The sequence below is a fragment of the Coregonus clupeaformis genome, chromosome 13 (assembly GCF_020615455.1).
Source record: "Coregonus clupeaformis isolate EN_2021a chromosome 13, ASM2061545v1, whole genome shotgun sequence".
Classification (NCBI taxonomy): domain Eukaryota; kingdom Metazoa; phylum Chordata; class Actinopteri; order Salmoniformes; family Salmonidae; genus Coregonus; species Coregonus clupeaformis.
The window spans coordinates 44283188-44308172 of record NC_059204.1 but is presented as its reverse complement, the minus strand read 5'-3'; the positions used below and the strand labels follow the sequence as shown (position 1 = coordinate 44308172).

Below are 24985 nucleotides of genomic sequence, written 5' to 3'. Positions count from 1 at the left end.
CAAATTTGTGCACAACATTTTAGAGAAATAAGCTTTTTGTGCATATGGAACATTTCTTGGATATTTTATTTCAGCTCATGAAACCAACACTTTACATGTTGCGTTTATATTTTTGTTCAGTATAGTTATTTAATGGCAACGTTTAAAGCTTTTGAATGCAATTGAATAATTAATTTTGACTTCATGCATTTGATTAGGCTAGTTTGTCCTTCCATCAATGATGTAATGATTTCCATCCAGTACGCCCTGAACTGGAGCGCATCATTTTCTCTCCGTCCTTCAACAGTTATCCAAGGATACCCAGTTACGATCACCGTTCCCTTCAAAATAGCCCACTTAATAGTAGCCTATTGTCTCATTCAGTAACCGCATTCATCCGAATACCCTTCTGCTCTCCTGACCGCCTGTGCACCGTTAGCATTCCGGGGGAGCATACATATTGATTGCTGAGGCAGTGGAAAACGGATAGGCTTACATCCCCTGATAGCGTAGCCTATGTTATCCTCCTGCGCCTGAAGGTAGAAGCTGGCGATGCTGTTTCCCTCGACTTGATTTGAAGCCTTTCGCAGTGGGGTGTTTGCGACATTGCATACATACGTTTGGGGGCATCCGCCGGTGACTACGAAGATGGCAGAGAAGGCAGTCAATGCAGCGTCCAGTGGTGCCTTGACAGGTAAGCAGGGTAAAAAACTAACGGTCTATTGTTTATAATATCCAATGTTTCTCTACTGTATTTTTTTGCTACGACAATCCTGCATCGTCAAATTGTGCATTTCACTTCATCATCTAGCATACGCTATAGCCAAGCCTAGCAGAGGCAATTTTTATCATTGGCTTTTATGGCCAGTTGTCTAAATAAAAAGATGAATAGCGTAGTTGTTAAATCATCAAGATGCAGAAGGACAACACGCACCTTTGTTAATTGCTAAATTGATTGGCTCAGGCACAGGCTACATTACGCGTATTTATATGGTTTGGTCTGTCTTAACCCGCATAGCCTAGATTTGGGTGTCCAAGGCTTGTTTTCTGTCGCTGGTACCAAAGTTATTATAGTAAACTAAAATGGAAACTAAAACGAAAACCAATCATGAAAACTATTTACTAAACTGAAATAAAATAATTAATAAACCCGTTAGAAAAACAAACTATACTGAAACTATTATCTTTAACTCCAAAACTAACAAAAATAAAAACCATCATGAAAATGTTTTGGTTTTATTTTTATTTAATTTTTTATTTTGGGGGAGGGGGGTTCAAGCTACTGAATCTGGCGGGTAAATGCAGCCAGGAGATGGCGATGTTTCAAAAAGGATTGGCTTGTGCGTCACTATCACTACTCTGTAACTGAACTGTAATTCATACTGTAATTTGGGGTATTATCAACAGTAAAATACTGTTAAACGTTTTACTGCAGCATACTGTAAATTATGGTTCATTTTGGGAAGTAATGGTGGACAGGGAAGTAATTGCTGTATTTCGAATGGTGCCGTTATTCCATCCCATTGAATACAGTAGAATACCTTATTCTTGGAGTGCCGAAAACCTTTACATTTTTAAACCATACCAATTTAACTGGTATGTGGTAGTGGTGCCCCAACCATTTAAAATGTATAGGGGACAGATTGGAGTGGTACCAAGTCTTAAACCTTTAATGGTTGAGCATTTTGCCATTCCGGTGCTGCCAGTTTGGAAGCCTTTGTTAAGACCTCTAGAAGTGTACGTGATATAAAACACAAAATATTCATTGATATGTTGTAATGTGTAAACACATTACCTATAGCAGCCAACCTGCCTGCACCAATCCCATGTAATACAGTAAAATACTGTGAAATACAAACCCCATCTCCCCTCAATGAATGTTATTAATTCATCCATTCATTTATGCATTCATTATGATTACAGTAACATTTACTTTTTTTACAGTAAATTGTCTAGGTAGCTAATTTGATTCTTCTTACATGTACTACTAAAGTTAAAAAGCAATGGATTTGTGTTAACATGGATGAGAGTTTCCCCCATATTTGTTGCACCTGTCTCTACGCTATTCCTTTTAAATCCAAGTCACATTGAGAATAACTTTATAGTTTAAACCTAACCTATGACCTGACCCATCACCTTATTTATTGCTGAAGTATTACTGCCCCACAGTTGCAAGAAGTGACATCCCAAAAAACTATACAACACAAATGCTTTCTGTCTCTAGCACTAAAACTGAAGCTAAATCATATAAAACGAAATATAAATATTTGGATCAAACTAAAACAAAATAAAAACGAGCAAATCAGGTCTGAAACTAAACTGAAAAACTAAACTAAACTAAAATTGAAAAACTAATAGAAATAAAAACGAATATAAAAACACAAAACTATAATAACCTTGGTTGGTACAGGTGTGATCAGAAAGGTGTAATTTGTACTCAAAAATCCTTGAATTTAGGGGTGATCAAAGGCAAATAGCTGCATCTGGGTTTTGAGGCCTTATCGTTATGGAGTGGACACATATTTAAAGAATGACATTAAACATGGATTCTCACCAGCACACAAGGTCACCGACCTTTCATCAATGGTTAAAGACATGTGACATGGCCATTGAAAAGGTGTTAGTAACCTACCTATACGCCCGGTCCTGGCAGACCCAGATTAAGTCCATAGCCTACTCTAAAAGCAGGATATGGAGAGTCCCAATCAAAAGTGCTTTTTAATGAATAGGCTTACTCTGGGTCTGGGAAAGGACCACTCACTTCCTAGGCTAGTTCCTAGTTTCCCAAGAATAAGTTATATTAACATATGCAGTGTATAACCCAATGTTGTGATATGATGGGTCTCTCTTTGACTGGGAGCTGTATTAGATTTTGGTGAGTGATGCAGAATTAACAGGGCCAGATTATGGCTGCTGTTTTAAATCTAGTCCAGAATAAGTCAATGGCCTGGCTTCCATCTATCCTGGACTTATTTACCTTTCTTCTATTTATTTTCTTCTTCATGTGTTTGCTTCTTTCTCCCGCCTAAGGATTGACTCAGCCATCAATTGCAGAGAAGAGATCCCAAAGCAACGGCCATGGCTCCCCAGCCCGTGTGGTACTTTATCCAGGGAGCCCAGCTGCGAAACACAGTAAGATGCTCCAACTGATGGCTCACCCACACTCTTAACGTTTTAACAGGATTTTATTGGGCGCTTATCTGAATTGGAAAGGTACTTCACATAATTACTTTCCATAATTACAACAATCACAATCTACCATGGCGGAATTGGGTTGAGTTGAATGATTTGATACTTATATGTCAAGGGGAGTCATTATTGAGTCATTTTTATGATTTGAAGGATTACTATAAGACACTATTTTCCAAGAAGATGGGTTTCAAGATTCACACAGGGACCACAACGAAAGCACAATTAGATGTTTTTTAAAAGAAACTGGCCTAAAATAATATTTTAGAGAGCCATTTCTGGCAAAGGCAAGATCTTTTTGCTTTAGTAATTATCATACTAAGAACAACTGATTCAATTTTAAATAGATATTTAGCCTTGACACCTTAAAACATATCATATCCGCATACACTGCTGCAGTCCGTCCTTGGATTGCTTGCCAACTTGGCAGCAGTGCATACAACCTTTTACATTATCTACTGCCCTGGCTGCGACCATTTTACCCTCTAAATATTACTCTCACTGAACAAAGAGCATGGCACTGTCTCCCTCTTCAGTCTCAAAGTACTACTGCAGTTCAGTGCTATGTACAGCACTGCCTTCCTCTGCTGACAAACTGTGGGGACTGTTGTCTCTCCTATATCAGATGAGGTGCTGAGCCCACCCTCGGTCACAGAGAAGAGGCCCCAGCTCAATGGGCTCCCCTCCCCTTTACTTCTGCCAGGCAACAACACTAACAATCATGCAGGTAAACAGTGTAAGTTCCACCCCCACTGTGGTTGTTAGCTCCCCTATACATCCCTCCCTCACTGGGTCCTCTCTATAAACACATCCCTCCCTCACTGGGTCCTCTCTATAAACACATCCCTCCCTCACTGGGTCCTCTCTATAAACACATCCCTCCCTCACTGGGTCCTCTCTATAAACACATCCCTCCCTCACTGGGTCCTCTCTATAAACACATCCCTCCCTCACTGGGTCCTCTCTATAAATACATCCCTCCCTCACTGGGTCCTCTCTATAAACACATCCCTCCCTCACTGGGTCCTCTCTATAAACACATCCCTCCCTCACTGGGTCCTCTCTATAAACACATCTCTCCCTCACTGGGTCCTCTCTATAAACACATCCCTCCCTCACTGGGTCCTCTCTATAAACACATCTCTCCCTCACTGGGTCCTCTCTATAAACACATCCCTCCCTCACTGGGTCCTCTCTATAAACACATCCCTCCCTCACTGGGTCCTCTCTATAAACACATCCCTCCCTCACTGGGTCCTCTCTATAAACACATCCCTCCCTCACTGGGTCCTCTCTATAAACACATCTCTCCCTCACTGGGTCCTCTCTATAAACACATCCCTCCCTCACTGGGTCCTCTCTATAAACACATCCCTCCCTCACTGGGTCCTCTCTATAAACACATCTCTCCCTCACTGGGTCCTCTCTATAAACACATCCCTCCCTCACTGGGTCCTCTCTATAAACACATCCCTCCCTCACTGGGTCCTCTCTATAAACACATCTCTCCCTCACTATCTCTTTTGAATGTCTCTCCTTGCTCTGTTTCTGTCTAGCTTGTCTGTTTCTGTGTTGATCCCTTTTTCTTCATATCCCTCAGATGTGGAAGGGTATCTGAGGACAGACGACAGGATGCGTTTAGCCAAAGAGAGACGTGAGGAGAGAGATAAAGGTCTAGGTAAGTGATGTTCCTGACATTTGCTTTCAAGTATTGAGACTGATGGAAATCATTTCTTATTGAAGCCACTATTTGTATTGTAGCAGGTTAGCAAAATTGCTCTATACTTTTGCCATATAGAACCGGCAGCCAGTAAATGTGCAGTTCAAGGAAGCAAAGCTCTGGAATTGTTGTGGGTTGTTATAATGGTGTTGAAGAGGGTAGTAAGCTGAGTGTGTTGGTTGGTGTTTCCAGCGGTGCGAGAGCAGGCGATCAGGGAGAAGGAGCGGCGGGCTCTGCTGCAGTATGAGCGTACGGTGGAGGAGCGCTGGAGGAAGCTGGAGGAGCAGAGACAGAAAGAGGAGCTCCGCAGAGCTGCTGTGGAGGAAAAGAGGAGGCAGAGGCTGGAGGAGGAGAAGGTCAGACTTACCACTAAGCCACTACATCAGGGATCATCATTTGCAGAGTTGCAAAGAAAAAGCTATATCTCCGACTGCCCATCTTAATCTTTTCTTTTTATTAGCCAGTCTGAGATATGGCTTTTTCTTTGCAACTCTGCCTAGAAGGTCAGCATCCCGAAGTCGCCTCTTCACTGTTGACGTTGAGACTGGTGTTTTTTTGCGGGTACTATTTAATGAAGCTGCCAGTTGAGGACCTGTGAGGCGTCTGTTTCTCAAACTAGACACTCTAATGTATTTGTCCTCTTGCTCAGTTGTGCACCGGTGCCTCCCACCCCTCTTTCTATTCTGGTTAGAGCCAGTTTGCGCTGTTCTGTGAAGGGAGTAGTACACAGCGTTGTACGAGATCTTCAGTTTCTTGGCAATTTCTCGCATGGAATAGCCTTAATTTCTCAGAACAAGAATAGACTGATTTCAGAAGAAAGTTATTTGTTTCTGGCCATTTTGAGCCTGTAATCGAACCCACAATTGCTGATGCTCCAGATACTCAACTAGTCTCAAGAAGGCCAGTTTTATTGCTTCTTTAATCAGCAAAACAGTTTTCAGCTGTGCTAACATAATTGCAAAAAGGTTTTCTAATGATCAATTAGCCTTTTAAAATGATAAACTTGGATTAGCAAACACAACTTGCCATTGGAACACAGGACTGATGGTTGCTGATAATGGGCCTCTGTATGCCTATGTAGATATTCCATTAAAAATCAGCCGTTTCCAGCTACAATAGCCATTTATAACATTAACAATGTCTACACTGTATTTCTGATCAATTTGATGTTATTTTAATGGACAAAACAATTGCTTTTCTTTCAAAAAAATGGAAATTTCTAAGTGACCCCAAACTTTTGAACGTTAGTGTGTATGTATATATATATATATATATATATATATATATATATATATATATATATATATATATATATATATTTTATTTCCTCCGAAAACTTGGGGGGCCAAATAAGACCACCCGTGGGCCAAATCCGGCCCACGGGCCGCCAGTTGGGGAACCCTGCACTACATCTTCCAGTGCATGATGTAGTCACCCTCCGTCCTCACACTCAGACAGCTCTTTCACCTCCAGTTCAGTTTCAGTAAAAAGTTTGTATGTTTATTGTATCGTTTGGATGCACCGTTTTTGATTGTATGTGAATGTATGTGTGGGAAAGTACAGCAACAGTCACAACAGCCCCTTCTAAAAGATAAGCAGGGACATATGCTCTTTAATTTACTCAAATCCTGTGGTTAATTAATTACAGTATGCCCCATACTTAACGTTGTCTCCCAATCAGATATTATATAGGATTTTCACCCCCACCCTCCCCTTCTAGAGAAGTCCTTCCCACCCTGCACACCAGTCAACACTGGCTTCTGGGAATGCTGGTGTCATTGGTGTTGATCTATGTGTAAATCTCAGGGACCTCAGACTAATCAATGAATATCTCTGCCATTCCATTTGTTTAATCTGATCCTTATCCTGCTTTGTCATTGCCCTCCATTTCTCGATGGGTCCCAAAATATCTGCTCAGCACAAAGTTATCCACAGATCTGTCTTTTTAAACCATGTCACACACTGCCACTTTCTAAGGCCATTTATTGTCATAGAGGGGTAGCTAACATTGATCTCACAGTTTAATCTTTAAAGAGAGACTTAAGTTGGTCTAAAAAGGTGACGTGAAATAACATGATTTATAATTTTTTGTGTGCTCTCATAAGATTATGCATAATGAGAATTTTTGGGACATGTTTTGGATGACACAGCATTTGCCTTGGCCATCAATCTCAACCAGATTGATTATCTATGCGCGTGTGTGTTCCCATTAGATGGATTATATCCTCTGGATGATGTCATTTTAGATCAGTAGAAATGCAGGAGGAGCCTATGGCATGTGGCTAATGTCATATTAGCTTTTCTGTGGTACTCATTTAAGATTTGTTTTCACTTCTTCACCCGTTCTTGGTTCTGTGCAGTGTCATTCTGATTAATACATTTGTTACTGTGCTGGCTTCATCTGTGTGTGTAGTTCCATTTGCCGATACATGTCCATGTCTGTGTTTGATAGGAAGAAATGAACATGGAAAAAAAGGAAAGGGGGATACCTAGTCAGTTGTACAACTGAATGCATTCAACCAAAATCTGTCTTCCGCATTTAACCCAACCCCTCTGAATCAGAGAGGTGCCGGGGGGCTGCCCTAATCGACATCCACGTCATCGGCGGGTTAACTGCCTTGCTCAGGGGCAGAACAACAGATTTTTACCTTGTTAGCTCGGTAGAGCAGGGATATAGATGGGAGGAAAAGATGGAGCACATTTAAATGGAGAGATGTTGGCAATGGTTGATCACCCACCAGATGGCTTTGTCTCCTGCTCTGTTGGGCTGTGAACCATGGCAACACTGTGGGTGGGGAAGGGTTAACTAGCTTGGAGGAAATATTATTTACTGGGGGAAGTCTGAGTAGAACAGGCAGCCAGAAAAAGAAAAGGGGGAGGGGGAAAATCAGATAAAGAAAGGGGGAGCTGTTCTCCAACCTGTGTCAATACTGTTGCTTGCTACGAGAATGAATGTGTGAGAGTGTCTCTTTGTCTGCATGTGTGTGTGATTGGAGGGGTGGAGTCCCAAGCAGCTGTGGTCTTTATCAGCCTGCTCTGGTAAGACTGTGCTGTGTTAGAGTAGAGGTTGTGGTTATGGAGCGACTAGCCTGGTCCTTGTGGGGCCAGGGGAGCAGCTCCGTGACAGAGTCCCTTGTCTTCCCGGTCCTGGAACGGCACAACCAGGAGCGGCTGGAGGCTCTGATGAAACGCTCCCTGGAACGCAGCCTGCAGCTGGAGCAGAGGCCCAAACGCTGGACATGGGGCGGACCTGGAGGAGCACAGGGTGAGTCCACAACGGGGAGCTGGAGATGAGGGTGCAATGAGGTGTGAATGATGGAGTGACTGGAAGGAGGAATGGTGAGAGGCATGAATGGCGAGAGGGACAGCAATGCATGTTCTAGGCTAATTCAATTTGGCATGTCCCTTCTGGCTTCTAAAGTGATACAAATTTGGTGTTGCTCTCTGTCAGTTATACAATCACACAAGCGGTCCATCAGATATACTAACACATGATAGGTCTTTTTTTGGAAGCTGCTGCTAGCTGATTACTCCTCTACCCTTCTAATCTAGACTCAAGGTCAGACAGCAATGTCTCTGTGTCAGCCTATCCCAGACCTGTCGTGAACCATGGAAATAGTCATCAGTCCAGTCAACCCTGAGGGGAGCAAACCAGACAGTTTTAAAATTGACAACATACTGGTTGCTGCTTCAGGGCATTATTGATGGCTCCTATCCTGGGGCACTGGCAGTTTGGTGCGTTTGAAGGATTATGATGGAGGTGGGGGATGGAGGACTGAGATACAGAAACATGTTCAAAACCTAGATGCTGATTTTTATACAGTTTTCTGACTATGTTTATGGCTTATGTACTGTATGTGTGATTTGGATTGGGGCATAGAGGGATATATGGAAGACAAAGGTGCGTATGTGAGAGAGCCTTTCTCCCTGGCCTGCTCATTGCCTCCAGCCTTGCTGCATGGGTTTACCTCCCCAGTTGTCGTCAGGAGCGCCCTGCTGGCTGCAGAGGTGTATCAGGGGGTCATCAGGTAAAGCCATGAGTGGCAGCTCTGGTCATAACGCTATGCTCTCTCTGCTCTGCTCTGCTCCGCCTGCTACCTATAGGTGACAGTGAGAATGCCCCTCTCCTTGCCTCCGCCTTTCCCCATGAACTCGCCGCCCCCCTTCCTGCTGCCAGCGAATCCGGTAATGTTATGAACCCCTCCCGTTCGGTCCACCAATCCCCTTCCCCCTCCTCCTTCTCTCCACCCCACAGTGACCACTGCTCTCATGGCAGTTTGGCTTGAGGGGAAATGTCATGCCAACTCAAAAAGTTGTATGTATATTTCCCAGAATGCATGTGCAACAGCTGAATCAGAAAAAAGTGTGCGAAAGCATGAGGATGTGTGTGAAAAGTCAATGTGTACCTCGTACAAGTACTACTGTACAAAGTGCACATTGATGTTGTATAATTGCTGCTTTTTATACATTTTTTTTTTTACATCTGTATGTGTACTGTATGTGTGAGGGTATGTGTGTGTGCTCAGCTTGGGTATTGTGATGTCTTTTTTGGTACTGGCAAGTCGATCCAGGTTCAAGCAAAAGAGCGAGCATTAGGATGACAATAGAGATGATTTTGGGATACAGAGTGAAGAAGATATCCATTAGGAAATGACAGGCACTAGGGAATTGACAGTACACAAAGAACCAAGTAACAGGGGACATGTACACCACTTCACCTTTTCATTGTTTGAAACCTCCTCTCCCTCCTTGTTGAAGGCATATTTCACTCAGTCACAACACACTGGTTAAGGTTTGACATTCTCAGTGCTTTTATGCATCTTACCGATCTCTATATCACCCATCCAAATACTCAGTGTTATTTTTTATTTCAGAGAGCCCGTCCCATCCCAATGAGTATATGGAAAACATAACCCAATAATAATGAAGTGATGAGCAGTATTTGCCATTCAACATGCACAGGAACAGGTAGTCCTCCAATTTGATAAAGTACTACTACTCCTTCTACTAGTATCACCACTAGTACTAATACTCCTTCTACTATCACCACTAGTACTACTACTCCTTCTACTAGTATCACCACTAGTAATAATACTCCTTCTACTAGTATCACCACTAGTACTACTACTCCTTCTACTAGTATCACCACTAGTACTAATACTCCTTCTACTAGTATCACCACTAGTACTACTACTCCTTCTACTAGTATCACCACTAGTACTACTACTCCTTCTACTAGTATCACCACTAGTACTACTACTCCTTCTACTAGTATCACCACTAGTACTACTACTCCTTCTACTAGTATCACCACTAGTACTACTACTACTCCTATCACTGTTACTACTTCTACCCTAAACACTACGACTTCTTCATCTGCTGCTCACCACCACCACTGCTAATAGCTACCCTTGTCAGTGTCAAAATTGTCATTGTCATCACAAATGACAATCAGGCATTTTTGGCAGACCCATCCTACATCCTTTCCATTCTCCGGTTGTACTCACTAGTCTAGAACTAGCATTCTTAGCCCGCTCCTCCTCCCCTCCTTGTGATTCTTGCACCTTCATTTCTCCGTCTCATGTCCCTCATGGTCATACGTTGTGTTTCGTTTGTCATCCTCATCTCCCTCCCAACACCTCCATTGACCCCTGACCCCTCCATCAGCCCAGCGCTGTCACCTGAACTCTGTGGAGAACCTGATAGCCCACCGCCTCCTTACCCACACTCACTCCTCTATGGCCAGGTGCCACAGTGCAGCAGACCTCCATCTACCCTGCCACCGATACACAGGTAACACCTAGACAATACATCTGGACTGACAATTTTTTTGCACATAGGCAGTAAATATTTACAGACTGGTAATACCCCATATAAATTGTGCACATTGGTGATGCAGAGACTAGGGAATGTATGACAGCGTTTGCAGTTCTGCAGATAGACACTTGTTTATCCACTTTATTTATGTCTAGGTCTGGCTTTTCTGAACGTGTGTGTCTGAGGGTGTAGATGTGTTCAAATGTGTGTGACTCCTGGTGGGACTGCTGTCTACAAGGTTTGTGTGTGTATGTTTTGGTGTGACAAGGAGAAGAAATACCTACATGCTAAGATACTTGCAAAAGTGTTGCTTAGTTGGGCATGCCTTATATAATATGCAGTGATGTAATGGTAAAGAAATAGGCGGATAAACGCAGATCGCCGTCCGCAAGGAGTAAAGTAACGCTCCCTATACTTTCAATGCATTTATCCGGTGGGTAAATGCTTGAGTAAAATAAAAAAGGTAAATAAACGGCCTTTACGTGCGAGTACACGCCACTACACCACTGATAATATGGCAGAAGAAATGTTGCTTCAGCATAAACTTTTTGGCCATCCAAAGCGTGTGTGGATGTTTTTCTTTTCCACATGCTATTTTATTTAGTATTTACTTTGGGTAATTGTGCGCATGCCACACATCACTCTAACTTGCCACAGATAACCATGTGAAAAGACAAAATAGTTTGTATGATTGATTTAAACAATTGATAGCATTGTTAACGTCTTCCATAATATACTGTGGGTATTGATCTAAAAAGACGGAATTACCCCTTTGTATCTCCTTTGACTACAATACATCTTCACTTGATTATTATTTTGACCTCTGACCTCTGATGTATTTCGTTGTGCAGCTCCCTGCAGCCCCCACAGGGCACCCTATCGGGGCTCGCCAAGCCGGGCTGATCGACGGAGGCTCCAGGGCTCTGCAGAGGAGTCAGCAGGAGGGTCTCGCTCCACCCCTCAAACCCCCAAGGTCAGACTTGTCTTACCTACCCACTTGGTTATTGAATAGAGAGAAACCATTACAGAACCCTGCTAGCAGTTGGTAGAGACATGTTGGCATGATAACATACGGAAACACACACACATTATCTTGTGTGTGCTTTCAGAAAGAAAGGTTACGCAGAGAGAGGAGGACTGGCTCCCCAGCGACAGGCTCCCCTGTGAGAAGAGGAGAATCCCCAGCCATGTTCACCAGACGCTCAGCCTCCCCCGCCACCCCCAAGTAATACTCACTGTCCTGCTGCTGTATCCGTATGGTATGTCCTAGTTACTGTGACAGAGAATAATAATGTCCTCCTGGTTGTAGGTTGCTGCCTAAGAGCCGTACGCAGTCTCCCTGCACTGTGCGCCAGTACCACTCCTCTCCCATCAGGCACAGACCCACCACCCCGGTTACCGACGGCAACAAGAAGGAGGACGGACAAGTTGAAGAAGCCAAAGGTCACAACAACATCAATGACAGAAATGTATCCAAGCCAGAAACCCCTGTGAAAAGGATGTCTGATATCCAGAGCCCTGAGAAGTACTCTCAAGCAGACACCCCTGAAAAAAAACAGGCCAACCCTGAGACCCCAGAAAAAAGATTCCCCAAAACTGAGACCCCCGGTAAGAACTTAAAAGGTGAGATTTCTGAAAGAAAGGACTCTATGACTGACACTTCTGATAAGAAAGCCTCCAAAATAGACACCCCAGACAAGAAGATGCCAAAGTCCACCAGCAGTGACCTGAATGCAGATAAGAGCACAGGTGAAACTCTTTACCAATCTCTTTGTGTATGTCAATATTTAAGTACATCTATCAGTGCATTGTCAAAAGGGCACCAGTTTCAATGCACACTGATGTCTGCCTTTATCTTTGTGACAGAGCCATCGCCAGTGACACCAACAGGGAAAGGAGTTGTCGGGACGACAAATGCAGAGGAAGCATCCAGACTGCTAGCGGAGCGTAGGCGCCTGGCCAGGGTGCAGAAGGAGTTGGAGGAGAAACAACGTTGTGAGCAGGAGGAGGAGGAATGGTAAGGAGACTGTGTGTGCCAGCGTAAATGTCACCATGTGTCTCTGTGCCTGTACATGATGCATAGATGGTGTGTCTGCGTGACTGTGACTGATAGCGTATACTGTAAGTCATCATGTTTGTCTGTGTCACTCAGTCTGAAGGTGGAGCAGCTGAGGAGGAGACAGGCAGAGGTGCGGGCACGGCAGGAGGAGGAGGCTCGGCGGGCTGAGGAGGAGAAGAGCAGACAGGAGGACCTTCGCAGGAGGAGAGAGGAAGTGGAGAAACAGCAGAGGGAGGTCCGGGAGAAGGGGCTACAGGTCCAGATGGACAGAGAGGTCAGGGGTCACAGTAGGGGGGGTCACTTTATGTATGGTGATGTATGTTTCTCCAGTGTACAGTGGCTTGCGAAAGTATTCACCCCCCTTGGCATTTTTCCTATTTTGTTGCCTTACAACCTGGAATTAAAATTCATTTTTGGGGGGTTGTATCATTTGACTTACACAACATGCCTACCACTTTGAAAATGCAAAATATGTTTTATTGTGAAACAAACAAGAAATAAGACAAAAAAACAGAACTTGAGCGTGCATAACTATTCACCCTCCCAGAGTCAATACTTTGTAGAGCCACCTTTTGCAGCAATTACAGCTGCAAGTCTGTTTGGGTATGTCTCTATAAGCTTGGCACATCTAGCCACTGGGATTTTTGCCCATTCTTCAAGGCAAAACTGCTCCAGCTCCTTCAAGTCATACCACAGATTCTCAATTGGATTTAGGTCTGGGCTTTGACTAGGCCATTCCAAGACATTTAAATGTTTCCCCTTAAACCACTCGAGTGTTGCTTTAGCAGTATGCTTAGGGTCATTGTCCTGCTGGAAGGTGAACCTCCGTCCCAGTCTCAAATCTCTGGAAGACTGAAACAGGTTTCCCTCAAGAATTTCCCTGTATTTAGCGCCATCCATCATTCCTTCAATTCTGACCAGTTTCCCAGTCCCTGCTGATGAAAAACATCCCCACAGCATGATGCTGCCACCACCATGCTTCACTGTGGGGATGGTGTTCTCGGGGTGATGAGAGGTGTTGGGTTTGCGCCAGACATAGCGTTTTCCTTGATGGACAAAAAGCTCAATTTTTGTCTCATCTGACCAGAGTACCTTCTTCCATATGTTTGGGGAGTCTCCTCCATGCCTTTTGTCGAACACCAAACGTGTTTGCTTATTTTTTTCTTTAAGCAATGGCTTTTTTCTGGCCACTCTTCTGTAAAGCCCAGCTCTGTGGAGTGTACAGCTTAAAGTGGTCTTATAGACAGATACTCCAATCTCCGCTGTGGAGCTTTGCAGCTCCTTCAGGGTTATCTTTGGTCTCTTTGTTGCCTCTCTGATTAATGCCCTCCTTGCCTGGTCCGTGAGTTTTGGTGGGCGGCCCTCTCTTGGCAGGTTTGTTGTGGTGCCATATCTTTTCAATCTTTTTTTAAATCATGGATTTAATGGTGCTCCGTGGGATTTTCAAAGTTTCAGATATTTTTTTATAACCCAACCCTGATCTGTACTTCTCCACAACTTTGTCCCTGACCTGTTTGGAGAGCTCCTTGGTCTTCATGGTGCCGCTTGCTTGGTGGTGCCCCTTGCTTAGTGGTGTTGCAGACTCTGGGGCCTTTCAGAACAGGTATATATATATATATGAGATCATGTGACACTTAGATTGCACACAGGTGGACTTTATTTAACTAATTATGTGACTTCTGAAGGTAATTGGTTGCACCAGATCTTATTTAGGGGCTTCATAGCAAAGGGGGTGAATAGATATGCACGCACCACTTTTCCGTTATTAATTTTTTTGAATTTTTTGAAACAAGTTATTTTTTTTATTTCACTTCACCAATTTGGACTATTTTGTGTATGTCCATTACATGAAATCCAAATAAAAATCCATTTAAATTACAGGTTGTAATGCTACAAAATAGGAAAAACGCCAAGGGGGATGAATACTTTTGCTAGGCACTGTATGTGCATGTTTGTGTGTAACATTGTGTATATGCACAGTACATGTCTTACATTATTCCAAGCATCAATCCTGTATCTTTATCAATAAAGAAGGAGGAGGCCGAGTTTCAGGCTCAGAAGGATGCAGAGCGTCAGCGTCAGGAGCGAGAGATCCTGAAGCTGCAAGAGGAGGAAGAAAGACAGCTGAGAAAGAAGGTTTTTATGACTCAGAATTCAATTATTATTATTGAATGAATCAGTATATCTGATACCCAGTCTGCAGCACTCAGTACATGTCAAAATCTGTATGTTGATGCATCTCCACAGAGAATTGAGGAGATAATGAAGAGAACCAGGAAGAGTGATGAGAACCAGGAAGAGATGAAGGTACTGTAGAGATGCCTGCCGTTCTCATAGCTCTGCACGGCTTCAAGCAAAGAGACCTGCTGACTCCTATATTACCCAAGTGATTTTGTGTGATCTTGTCAGGTATTGCATACCAATACAGGATGCGCTTTGAGGCTTGTATTTCTTTCCCCAAGAGCTTTTGTTTTTATATCTATGTTGTGATCATTATCATGATTAAATTGTATCATTGTTGATACATTGGTTTATGTGTCCTGATTACCACAGGTCTTAATCACACAATATTATATATAATTGTCCTCTAATTTGCTGTGGAATAATAAATGTTGCCTCCATCTGTGTTCCATATTGAAGCAGAAGGAGGAGGGGCAGGTGGAGACTCAACCTGTCTCACCACCAGGTAGGTGACCCATTCCATTCACCCACTGATACTCTGCCTGCCTTATCAACCCAGCAGGAAAGACACAATGAGTCGTGGTCAAACGTTTTGAGAATGACAAGTATTGGTCTTCACAAAGTTTGCTGCTTCAGTGTTTTTAGATATTTTTGTCAGATGTTACTATGGTATACTGAATTATAATTACAAGCATTCCATAAGTGTCAAAGGCTTTTATTGACAATTACATTAAGTTTATGCAAAGAGTCAATATTTGCAGTGTTGACCCTTCTTTTTCAAGACCTCTGCAATCTGCCCCGGCATGCTGTCTATTAACTTCTGGGCCACATCCTGACTGATGGCAGCCCATTCTTGCATAATCAATGCTTGGAGTTTGTCAGAATTTGTGTGTTTTTGTTTGTCCACCCGCCTCTTGAGGATTGACCACAAGTTCTCAATGGGATTAAGGTCTGGGGAGTTTCCTGGCCATGGACCCAAAATGTTTTGTTCCCAGAGCCACTTAGTTATCACTTTTGCCTTATGGCAAGGTGCTCCATCATGCTGGAAAAGGCATTGTTTGTCACCAAACTGTTCTTGAATGGTTGGGAGAAGTTGCTCTCGGAGGATGTTGGTACCATTCTTTATTCATGGCTGTGTTCTTAGGCAAAATTGTGAGGGAGCCCACTTCCTTGGCTGAGAAGCAACTCCACACATGAATGGTCTCAGGATGCTTTACTGCATGACACAGGACTGATGGTAGCGCTCACCTTATCTTCTCCGGACAAGCTTTTTTCCGGATGCCCCAAACAATCGGAAAGGGGATTCATCAGAGAAAATGACTTTACCCCAGTCCTCAGCAGTCCAATCCCTGTATCTTTTGCAGAATATCAGACTGTCCCTGATGTTTTTCTTGGAGAGAAGTGGCTTCTTGCTGCCCTTCTTGACACCAGGCCATCCTCCAAAAGTATTCGCCTCACTGTGCGTGCAGATGCACGCACACCTGCCTGCTGCCATTCCTGAGCAAGCTCTGCACTGGTGGTGCCCCGATCCCGCAGCTGAATCAACTTTAGGAGACGGTCCTGGCGCTTGCTGGACATTCTTGGGTGCCCTGACGCCTTCTTCACAACAATTGAACCTCTCTCCTTGAAGTTCTTGATGATCCGATAAATGGTTGATTTAGGTGCAATCTTACTAGCAGCAATATCCTTGCCTGTGAAGCCCTTTTTGTGCAAAGCAATGATGACAGCAAGTGTTTCCTTGCAGGTAACCATGGTTAACAGAGGAAGAACAATGATTTCAAGCACCACCTTCCTTTTAAAGCTTCCAGTCTGTTATTCTAACTCAATCAGCATGACAGAGTGATCTCCAGCCTTGTCCTCGTCAACACTCTCACCTGTGTTAACGAGAGAATCACTGACATGATGGTAGCTGGTCCTTTTGTGGCAGGGCTGAAATGCAGTGGAAATGTTTTGGGGGGATTAAGTTCATTTTCATTGCAAATAGGGACTTTGCAATTAATTGCAATTCATCTGATCACTCTTCTTAAGTGAGTATATGCAAATTGCCATCATAAAAACTGAGGCAGAAGACTTTGTGAAAATTACTATTTGTGTCATTCTCAACTTTTGACCACGACTGAATAAATGCTTACTAAAGCATGTTGCGTAAGAGTCCCACCCAGTGGCAGCAGTGGGTAGTCTGGTGGGTGAGAGACCCCAGTACTTTTCCATCAATATAGGAGACTCCTGCATGGCTGTGATGTAGCAGTGTTTTTCCAATACCTGTCCTCAGGAGACGATCAGATTCACTCTGCATCCTAGATTGTGTTAAAGGCCATCCATTCAAGGTCTTTGGCTATTTATAACTAATCTGCCCCGCCACAATGCAGCCCTCAGCATGTAACTTAATCCTTATTATTTTTCACTAGAAAGGTTGAAAATATTTAGACAATTTAATGCAATTAAAGAGAAGGACCTCTTTCTTTATTTTGTTAGCTGATGTAGAACAGAGGACATTAGCAAATCTGCCTGTCTACTTGATATTGGAAACACCTCTGGCTCACAAAGGTAGCTCATGAAATGTTGCCAAAGTGGTGCATGTAGGTTAGAGAACAGGGCCATGGACTTAACTAATGTGACATATAGGTTAGAGAACAGGGCCATGGACTTAACTAATGTGACATATAGGTTAGAGAACAGGGCCATGGACTTAACTAATGTGACATATAGGTTAGAGAACAGGGCCATGGACTTAACTAATGTGACATATAGGTTAGAGAACAGGGCCATGGACTTAACTAATGTGACATATAGGATAGAGAACAGGGCCATGGACTTAACTAATGTGACATATAGGTTAGAGAACAGGGCCATGGACTTAACTAATGTGACATATAGGTTAGAGAACAGGGCCATGGACTTAACTAATGTGACATATAGGTTAGAGAACAGGGCCATGGACTTAACTAATGTGACATATAGGTTAGAGAACAGGGCCATGGACTTAACTAATGTGACAATGCTTTTGTCGCAGTAAGATGGGTCGCTTAAATATTCTGACATGATTTTAAAGGAGGCATGGGATTTGTGTATAATTAGCATCTCTTTAAGCCGTCCTTGGCCAGGTCATGTGGTGCTCTTTCTCAGGGAATAGTCCTGTGCAATGTGATATTTTTGTTCTCTACAGGGGAAATGCAGATGAACTCAAAGATGAACATTGAAACTAATGCTCAGGTGAATGTGCATGAAAACCCAAAGGTTAAGTCTCAGGTTAATGGGCAGGTCGCTGCCTGTGTCAACAAGCAGGACAGTGCCCTGCTGAAGGGACAAGCCACTGATCAGGTGACCCCACTGAAGAATGTTCTGGAAAAGGGACAGGACGCTAAACAAGTAAATGGACAGGGTGCAGCCCAGGCGCTCAACCAAGAGAGTGTCTTTGTGAAGGGAAAGGTCACTTCCCACGTGACCAAGCAGGAGAGTGCACAAGTGAATGCAAAGACCACTGACCAAATTAATCAGCTGAAGAACACAAAGAGACCGGATGTTCCCCAAGTGAATGTACAGGTGAAGAAACAGGAAGGTACCCAGGTGAGCAGCCAAGCCACTACTCAGCTCAAAACCCAGGAGAGTACTCAAGTAAACGTGAAGTTGATCAGACAAGGGGTGCAGCCCAACAATCTGTCCCTGGCACCCCTACCAGTGGGCCACCTCCCACCTCCACTCATCAACCTGGAGCTTCTGGATGTGAAGAGCAACGGGGCGTGTGATGAGGTGCAGTCCATGGAGGTCAGGTAAGCCATCAGAGCAAGGCCATGTCTATCTACAGGAACGCATGATGTGTAATGGATCGAACCAATAAATGCAAGAGATACTGGTTAATATGAACATTTGCATACACATTGCCCACCATGCCAGCAGCCTAGCAATAGATGCGATGAAGAGGTCAATGGAAAGCAGACCGTGGGTGATAGGACACCGGATTGACACACATTCAACAAAACTGATCTAACAAAGTGGATATTCGTAAAATCTGTCATGATTGATGTATTGTAACAGGCCCACAATGTGGTTACTAAAGTCAAATTTGGATATACTTTTGTTTTTGCTGCATAACATTTATAAGTTGTCCCTTTTCAGGTTTAGAAGAAGTGACTGCTAATTGAAAACTCCTGTTTGAATAAGCTGGTAGCATAGCTAGCATACAGAAATCAATGGTGGTAGTCTGTCGTTTTTAACTGTAATGCAGTTTATTGGTGACGATGACATGAACATGTATTGGGGTTGACATCCGTACAAGTATTATGCTCCAATTTTTACCTCAACATATTGTGAAATACACATATAAATAATAGCTGGGGGGCAATGAGGAGGTTTGGGATCTTTCCCCCACGGCATCTTTCCCCCATCTTTTCCTTGGCATTTCCATTGTTTTGGTCTCGTTCCATTGACCTGTTTACCGCACCTATGTTTTTTACTCGTAGAGTATTAAGGATATTGTATAATCAGAATTCCTATTTGGACTCTTAGCTTTACCACAGCCTTTTCTCATTCCCTGAGGAATATTGATAATGAAAATGGCTTCGCATTTAACAATTTGCATAATATATTATTCACCTAATCCGCCCTTGATTACCCAAGGATAGCATGCCCCATAGATGTACAGACATGGTCATAGTAGTATTTGATCGATGGAATAACCATTATGATTTTCACAGATGTTGCTCCCTCTCTCTTCCCCTCTCAGCCCAGTTTCCAAGGAGGAACTTATCTCCATCCCAGAGTTCTCCCCAGTCAATGAGGTCCAGCACAACGGCATGAGTAATGCCCGAGCCCTGGAGGATCTGCTGGACCTGACGGGCCATGTGGCCTACCCCAAACTCTCCCCCATGGGCAGCCTAGGAGACTGCAACAAGAACCTGATTGAGGGGCTCTGCAGTCCTGGCGCCGATTCCAAGCTCATCCTCCACCCTCAAACAAGCTCAACATCCAGTAGTCAGGTACATAAAAATGCATCTGAGAATGAGAATAATATCTTACACTCACATGCAAAAACGATGAGCCTGTTCACACATGCATGCTTACACATGTTAAAATACACACACGTTCAAGTTGCCACAATACCTCTCTCACCCTATCATCTCAAACACTCACACTACCCACTGGGCACACCACATCATTTCAACGTGGATAGTTGGTCATATTTGGTTGAGACGTTGATCAATGAGATTACAACCTATATTCACCCACTCAAAAAGACAGCCAAAAGTTAGTTGAATTTCCAATGTGTTATCACTATGCTTTCAACCATCTAAAAGCACAGGAAAGTACAAATGGGAATACAATGTCAGATATTTTGTTTATTTATGCAACAGATTAATGTGTTATCACTGTGCTTCATCTAATAGCAGAACCAAATGACCTGGATTGCAGTTGAGATTACTTTAAAAGTACATGGTACAAGTGATCAATGCCATTTGAGATTCTGCGCAGATTGTTATAGCAGTTATGAAGATCTCTACGGACCTGTGATGACCTATGCATGCTATATTGAACATGCACGCTTTATATGATTACATAAGAATACATGTATAGTTACAGTAAACTCAATGTGGCCATGGATGTGTTACTCATTTAAAGGTTGAATTTTACATTAGTTTGTGAGAGAGCCTTAACTCTAGGCTATTTACTGTATTATAAAAGTAATAGTGAATTGTGTTTGCTTGACAATGCAACCAAATATCAACATTCAAAGGAGATGTATCTATGGATAGTTCTGAGCCACTGGCTTAATCCCATTCTTTTTATTTTTGGTTGAGTTAGAGACGTGAATCCAACATAGCATTTTTTTACTTGTAGACAAGTTAATAGGCTATTTATTGTATTTCAAAAGTGATATTGAATTGTTTGGTTGTCAATGCAACCAAATATCAACATTTGAAGAAGATGTACAGTGGTGGAAAAAAGTATTTAGTCAGCCACCAATTGTGCAAGTTCTCCCACTTAAAAAGATGAGAGGCCTGTAATTTTCATCATAGGTACACGTCAACTATGACAGACAAATTGAGAAAAAATAATCCAGAAAATCACATTGTAGGATTTTTTATGAATTTATTTGCAAATTATGGTGGAAAATAAGTATTTGGTCACCTACAAACAAGCAAGATTTCTGGCTCTCACAGACCTGTAACTTCTTCTTTAAGAGGCTCCTCTGTCCTCCACTCGTTACCTGTATTAATGGCATCTGTTTGAACTTGTTATCAGTATAAAAGACACCTGTCCACAACCTCAAACAGTCACACTCCAAACTCCACTATGGCCAAGACCAAAGAGCTGTCAAAGGACACCAGAAACAAAATTGTAGACCTGCACCAGGCTGGGAAGACTGAATCTGCAATAGGTAAGCAGCTTGGTTTGAAGAAATCAACTGTGGGAGCAATTATTAGGAAATGGAAGACATACAAGACCACTGATAATCTCCCTCGATCTGGGGCTCCACGCAAGATCTCACCCCGTGGGGTCAAAATGATCACAAGAACGGTGAGCAAAAATCCCAGAACCACACGGGGGGACCTAGTGAATGACCTGCAGAGAGCTGGGACCAAAGTAACAAAGCCTACCATCAGTAACACACTACGCCGCCAGGGACTCAAATCCTGCAGTGCCAGACGTGTCCCCCTGCTTAAGCCAGTACATGTCCAGGCCCGTCTGAAGTTTGCTAGAGTGCATTTAGATGATCCAGAAGAGGATTGGGAGAATGTCATATGGTCAGATGAAACCAAAATATAACTTTTTGGTAAAAACTCAACTCGTCGTGTTTGGAGGACAAAGAATGCTGAGTTGCATCCAAAGAACACCATACCTACTGTGAAGCATGGGGGTGGAAACATCATGCTTTGGGGCTGTTTTTCTGCAAAGGGACCAGGACGACTGATCCGTGTAAAGGAAAGAATGAATGGGGCCATGTATCGTGAGATTTTGAGTGAATTCCTCCTTCCATCAGCAAGGGCATTGAAGATGAAACGTGGCTGGGTCTTTCAGCATGACAATGATCCCAAACACACCGCCCGGGCAACGAAGGAGTGGCTTCGTAAGAAGCATTTCAAGGTCCTGGAGTGGCCTAGCCAGTCTCCAGATCTCAACCCCATAGAAAATCTTTGGAGGGAGTTGAAAGTCTGTGTTGCCCAGCGACAGCCCCAAAACATCACTGCTCTAGAGGAGATCTGCATGGAGGAATGGGCCAAAATACCAGCAACAGTGTGTGAAAACCTTGTGAAGACTTACAGAAAATGTTTGACCTGTGTCATTGCCAACAAAGGGTATATAACAAAGTATTGAGAAACTTTTGTTATTGACCAAATACTTATTTTCCACCATAATTTGCAAATAAATTCATTAAAAATCCTACAATGTGATTTTCTGGATTTTTTTTTTCTCATTTTATCTGTCATAGTTGACGTGTACCTATGATGAAAATTACAGGCCTCTCTCATCTTTTTAAGTGGGAGAACTTGCACAATTGGTGGCTGACTAAATACTTTTTTCCCCCACTGTATCTTCTGCTTGGATACTTCCATCTGTGCTACTGACTTAGTCTTGCTTTAATTCCAATTTGTCTACAAATTATAGAAAAAAAACATTATTTAACTTTGATTTTTGGTTGTGATGGAGACAAAATTGAAATGAAGCCAGACTAAGTCAGTGGCTGATGGAACTGTCCAAGCAGAAGATAGATCTCCTTAAAAGTTTATATTTGGTTGTGTTGTCAACCAAACACAATTCAATATCACTAAATTTCATTACATTTTAAATCAACTAGAGCTTGAAACCCTAGGCCTATTGTATTGTCTATTTTTAGTTGAATTCTGGGTTGAATTGAAACAATAGCTTTTGATGACTTTGCAAATGCTATATAGGCCCTGGATGGGAGACCAAAGGGTTGCTGTAGATGGATCAATTCTCCAGTAGGAGGTGCTGCCCAGCCTATAGTTTATTTTCTGATAGTGGCTATAACGTTGAAGATCTGACATTGTTTTTAAGGTACAAATTCAACATTTTATACATGGTTTGTCTACATTGAAATTTGGTTACCATGATGACGTAATCCTGCGGTTGACATTTCACCCTCAAAACAACAGTTGAGGACTTTTTTCAAATCCAATGTATTTTCCACATAGAGTCCGAGTCACAATACGTTGACAAATTACGTTGAAACAACGTTTATTCAACCAGTTTGTGCACAGTGGGTAGCTTCTCTCAAACACACAGAATCTTATGATTACTTTTTTATTTTCAGAACCCTGGAATGGCAAGCCATGATGGAAGGAGCAGAGGGAAATCATCTGCGTTGTCTGATGTTATTGAGGATGGAAGTCTCTGCACCTCTTGAGATGAGAGAGAAATCACTCTGAATGTAGTTTTGATCCTCCTTGTTGGTCTCCAACCTTGAATGTCCATTAACCTTCAACCTCCTCCTACAATACATCTGGCCACATAGCCTTGGACAATGGAACTTAAGTGACAATAACATTAATAGAATTACTATACTTGTCAAATAATACCATGACGATAGTCATATATATCGGTGTCATGCCATGTATTGCATATAGCAGTTGTTAGTGTGGTGTCTGAAACGTGGGTGGATGTGTGTATGTCTCAATGAAAGAAAGTGCCCATGAAGCAATTTACTCTTGACTACCTGTTATGATCTAAAGCAGTTAGCTAAGCTAGTTAAATCTCATTTGAAAACAAAAGCATTTATTCTGTAGTTGGGTAGAAGCACAGACTGGTGATAACCTCTCCTCTCCTTAAATATTTATTTTATCGTGAAAGACCCGGCATATACAGATGTAGAATATCATTTCAGTAAGTTGCCTTTGCTATTGCAGTGTTGTTCCTCTAATGATTGAAAGTTTCATATTGCTCTGAATCCACCTAATGTAGTTTAGTATGCACTGATCATTCAATTAGATTGTTCCACTGAAAAGTCTACAGTTTTCAATTCTGGCTGTGGATGCCTTAGGCTAGCTCGTATCTCCCTGGACATGATTAACTCCCAAGAGACTCAAGCTTGTCACAATGTATGTATCCAACCTGCTGTGTGATTGGGATTGTAGCATGTGTGCCATAATACTTCAACCCAGCTCAAATAGTACTGCAACTCAAAAGTCAACATAAAGAATCTGTACAATAACATTCCTCATTATAATCCAGATTGCCACCAACCCATGCATTGCAGGTTTTGTGGTATCTTTTCTTCCTTGATCTACAAAGTACTGAGCTGTGCCTGAGCACTCAAAAGTCTGAACCATCTGAGCTGGTATAATTTGTATGTTAGATTGGTGACATAGGACAAAACCTATGATGTGTTGTCCAAATTAAGTTATTACGGTGTGTATATGCACAGATGTGAGTGGTCAGTCACTGGATCCACTTGGACTGTATTGTATTTTGATAAATAATGCACCAAAAGGAGGCAAGATTTTTACCTGAAGACTAAGCAACCAGGGATTTAGAAAATCAGGTTTATAGAGAACACATTTTAACAGTTCAAACCTACTGTGGAGTTTCTGTTGTATTTCTAACTAAAGCAGCATTGCAGTTAATTAAAAAATGTAACTATTGTAGACATTATGCATGGGTCATTAGCATGAGCATAAGATGATAAATACCAGTACTATTAATAAACCTTCAAACAATAATGTATGGTGTTTTGTATATTGTTGTATCTGAAGGCCCCAATGACACTTAATTATTTAGTGTCTAAGACTGGGGGGAGGGGGTTATTTAGCTATTTGATTTAGAATTTAGGTATCAAAAACATATAACAATGATTTGATAAAATATTGATTTTGGCCTTTACTACTTAAGCCCATAGAAACGCATTGAATAACACATTCATAAATGGCAAAAAGGGCAGTCAAAAAATAAATCATAAACATGGTTTTGAAGTGTCTGTCCTCAATCTAGGAGAAAAAATTTTTAAACTGGAAATATATATTTATTTTTTGACACACATTTAACCCCTTTTTCTGGGTAGGCACAAAACTACCCTCATACTGCCA

General features: G+C 42.4%; 1 protein-coding gene across 5 annotated transcripts; it reads left to right on the top strand.

Annotated features, from left to right (window-relative positions):
• Nucleotides 1-215: 215 nt before the first annotated feature.
• Nucleotides 216-24624, top strand: LOC121579556 (MAP7 domain-containing protein 2). 5 transcript variants are annotated; one of them, XM_041894255.2, is made up of 18 exons: nt 216-673; nt 3010-3111; nt 3794-3904; nt 4769-4846; nt 5081-5244; nt 8054-8153; nt 8993-9073; nt 11557-11678; nt 11815-11930; nt 12015-12454; nt 12572-12722; nt 12858-13038; nt 14796-14900; nt 15012-15071; nt 15408-15450; nt 18112-18715; nt 19669-19921; nt 23218-24624. In XM_041894255.2, the coding sequence occupies exons 1-18, from the start codon at nt 628-630 to the stop codon at nt 23308-23310; spliced, it is 2850 nt and encodes a 949-aa protein (XP_041750189.2). In that variant the 5' UTR covers nt 216-627; the 3' UTR covers nt 23311-24624. The 5 variants fall into 5 exon arrangements, with proteins under 5 accessions (XP_041750189.2, XP_041750188.2, XP_041750191.2 ...); XM_041894254.2 differs by having other exon boundaries at nt 15405-15450; XM_041894256.2 differs by having other exon boundaries at nt 217-673; nt 3794-3895; nt 15405-15450.
• The last annotated feature ends 361 nt before the right edge of the window (nt 24625-24985 follow it).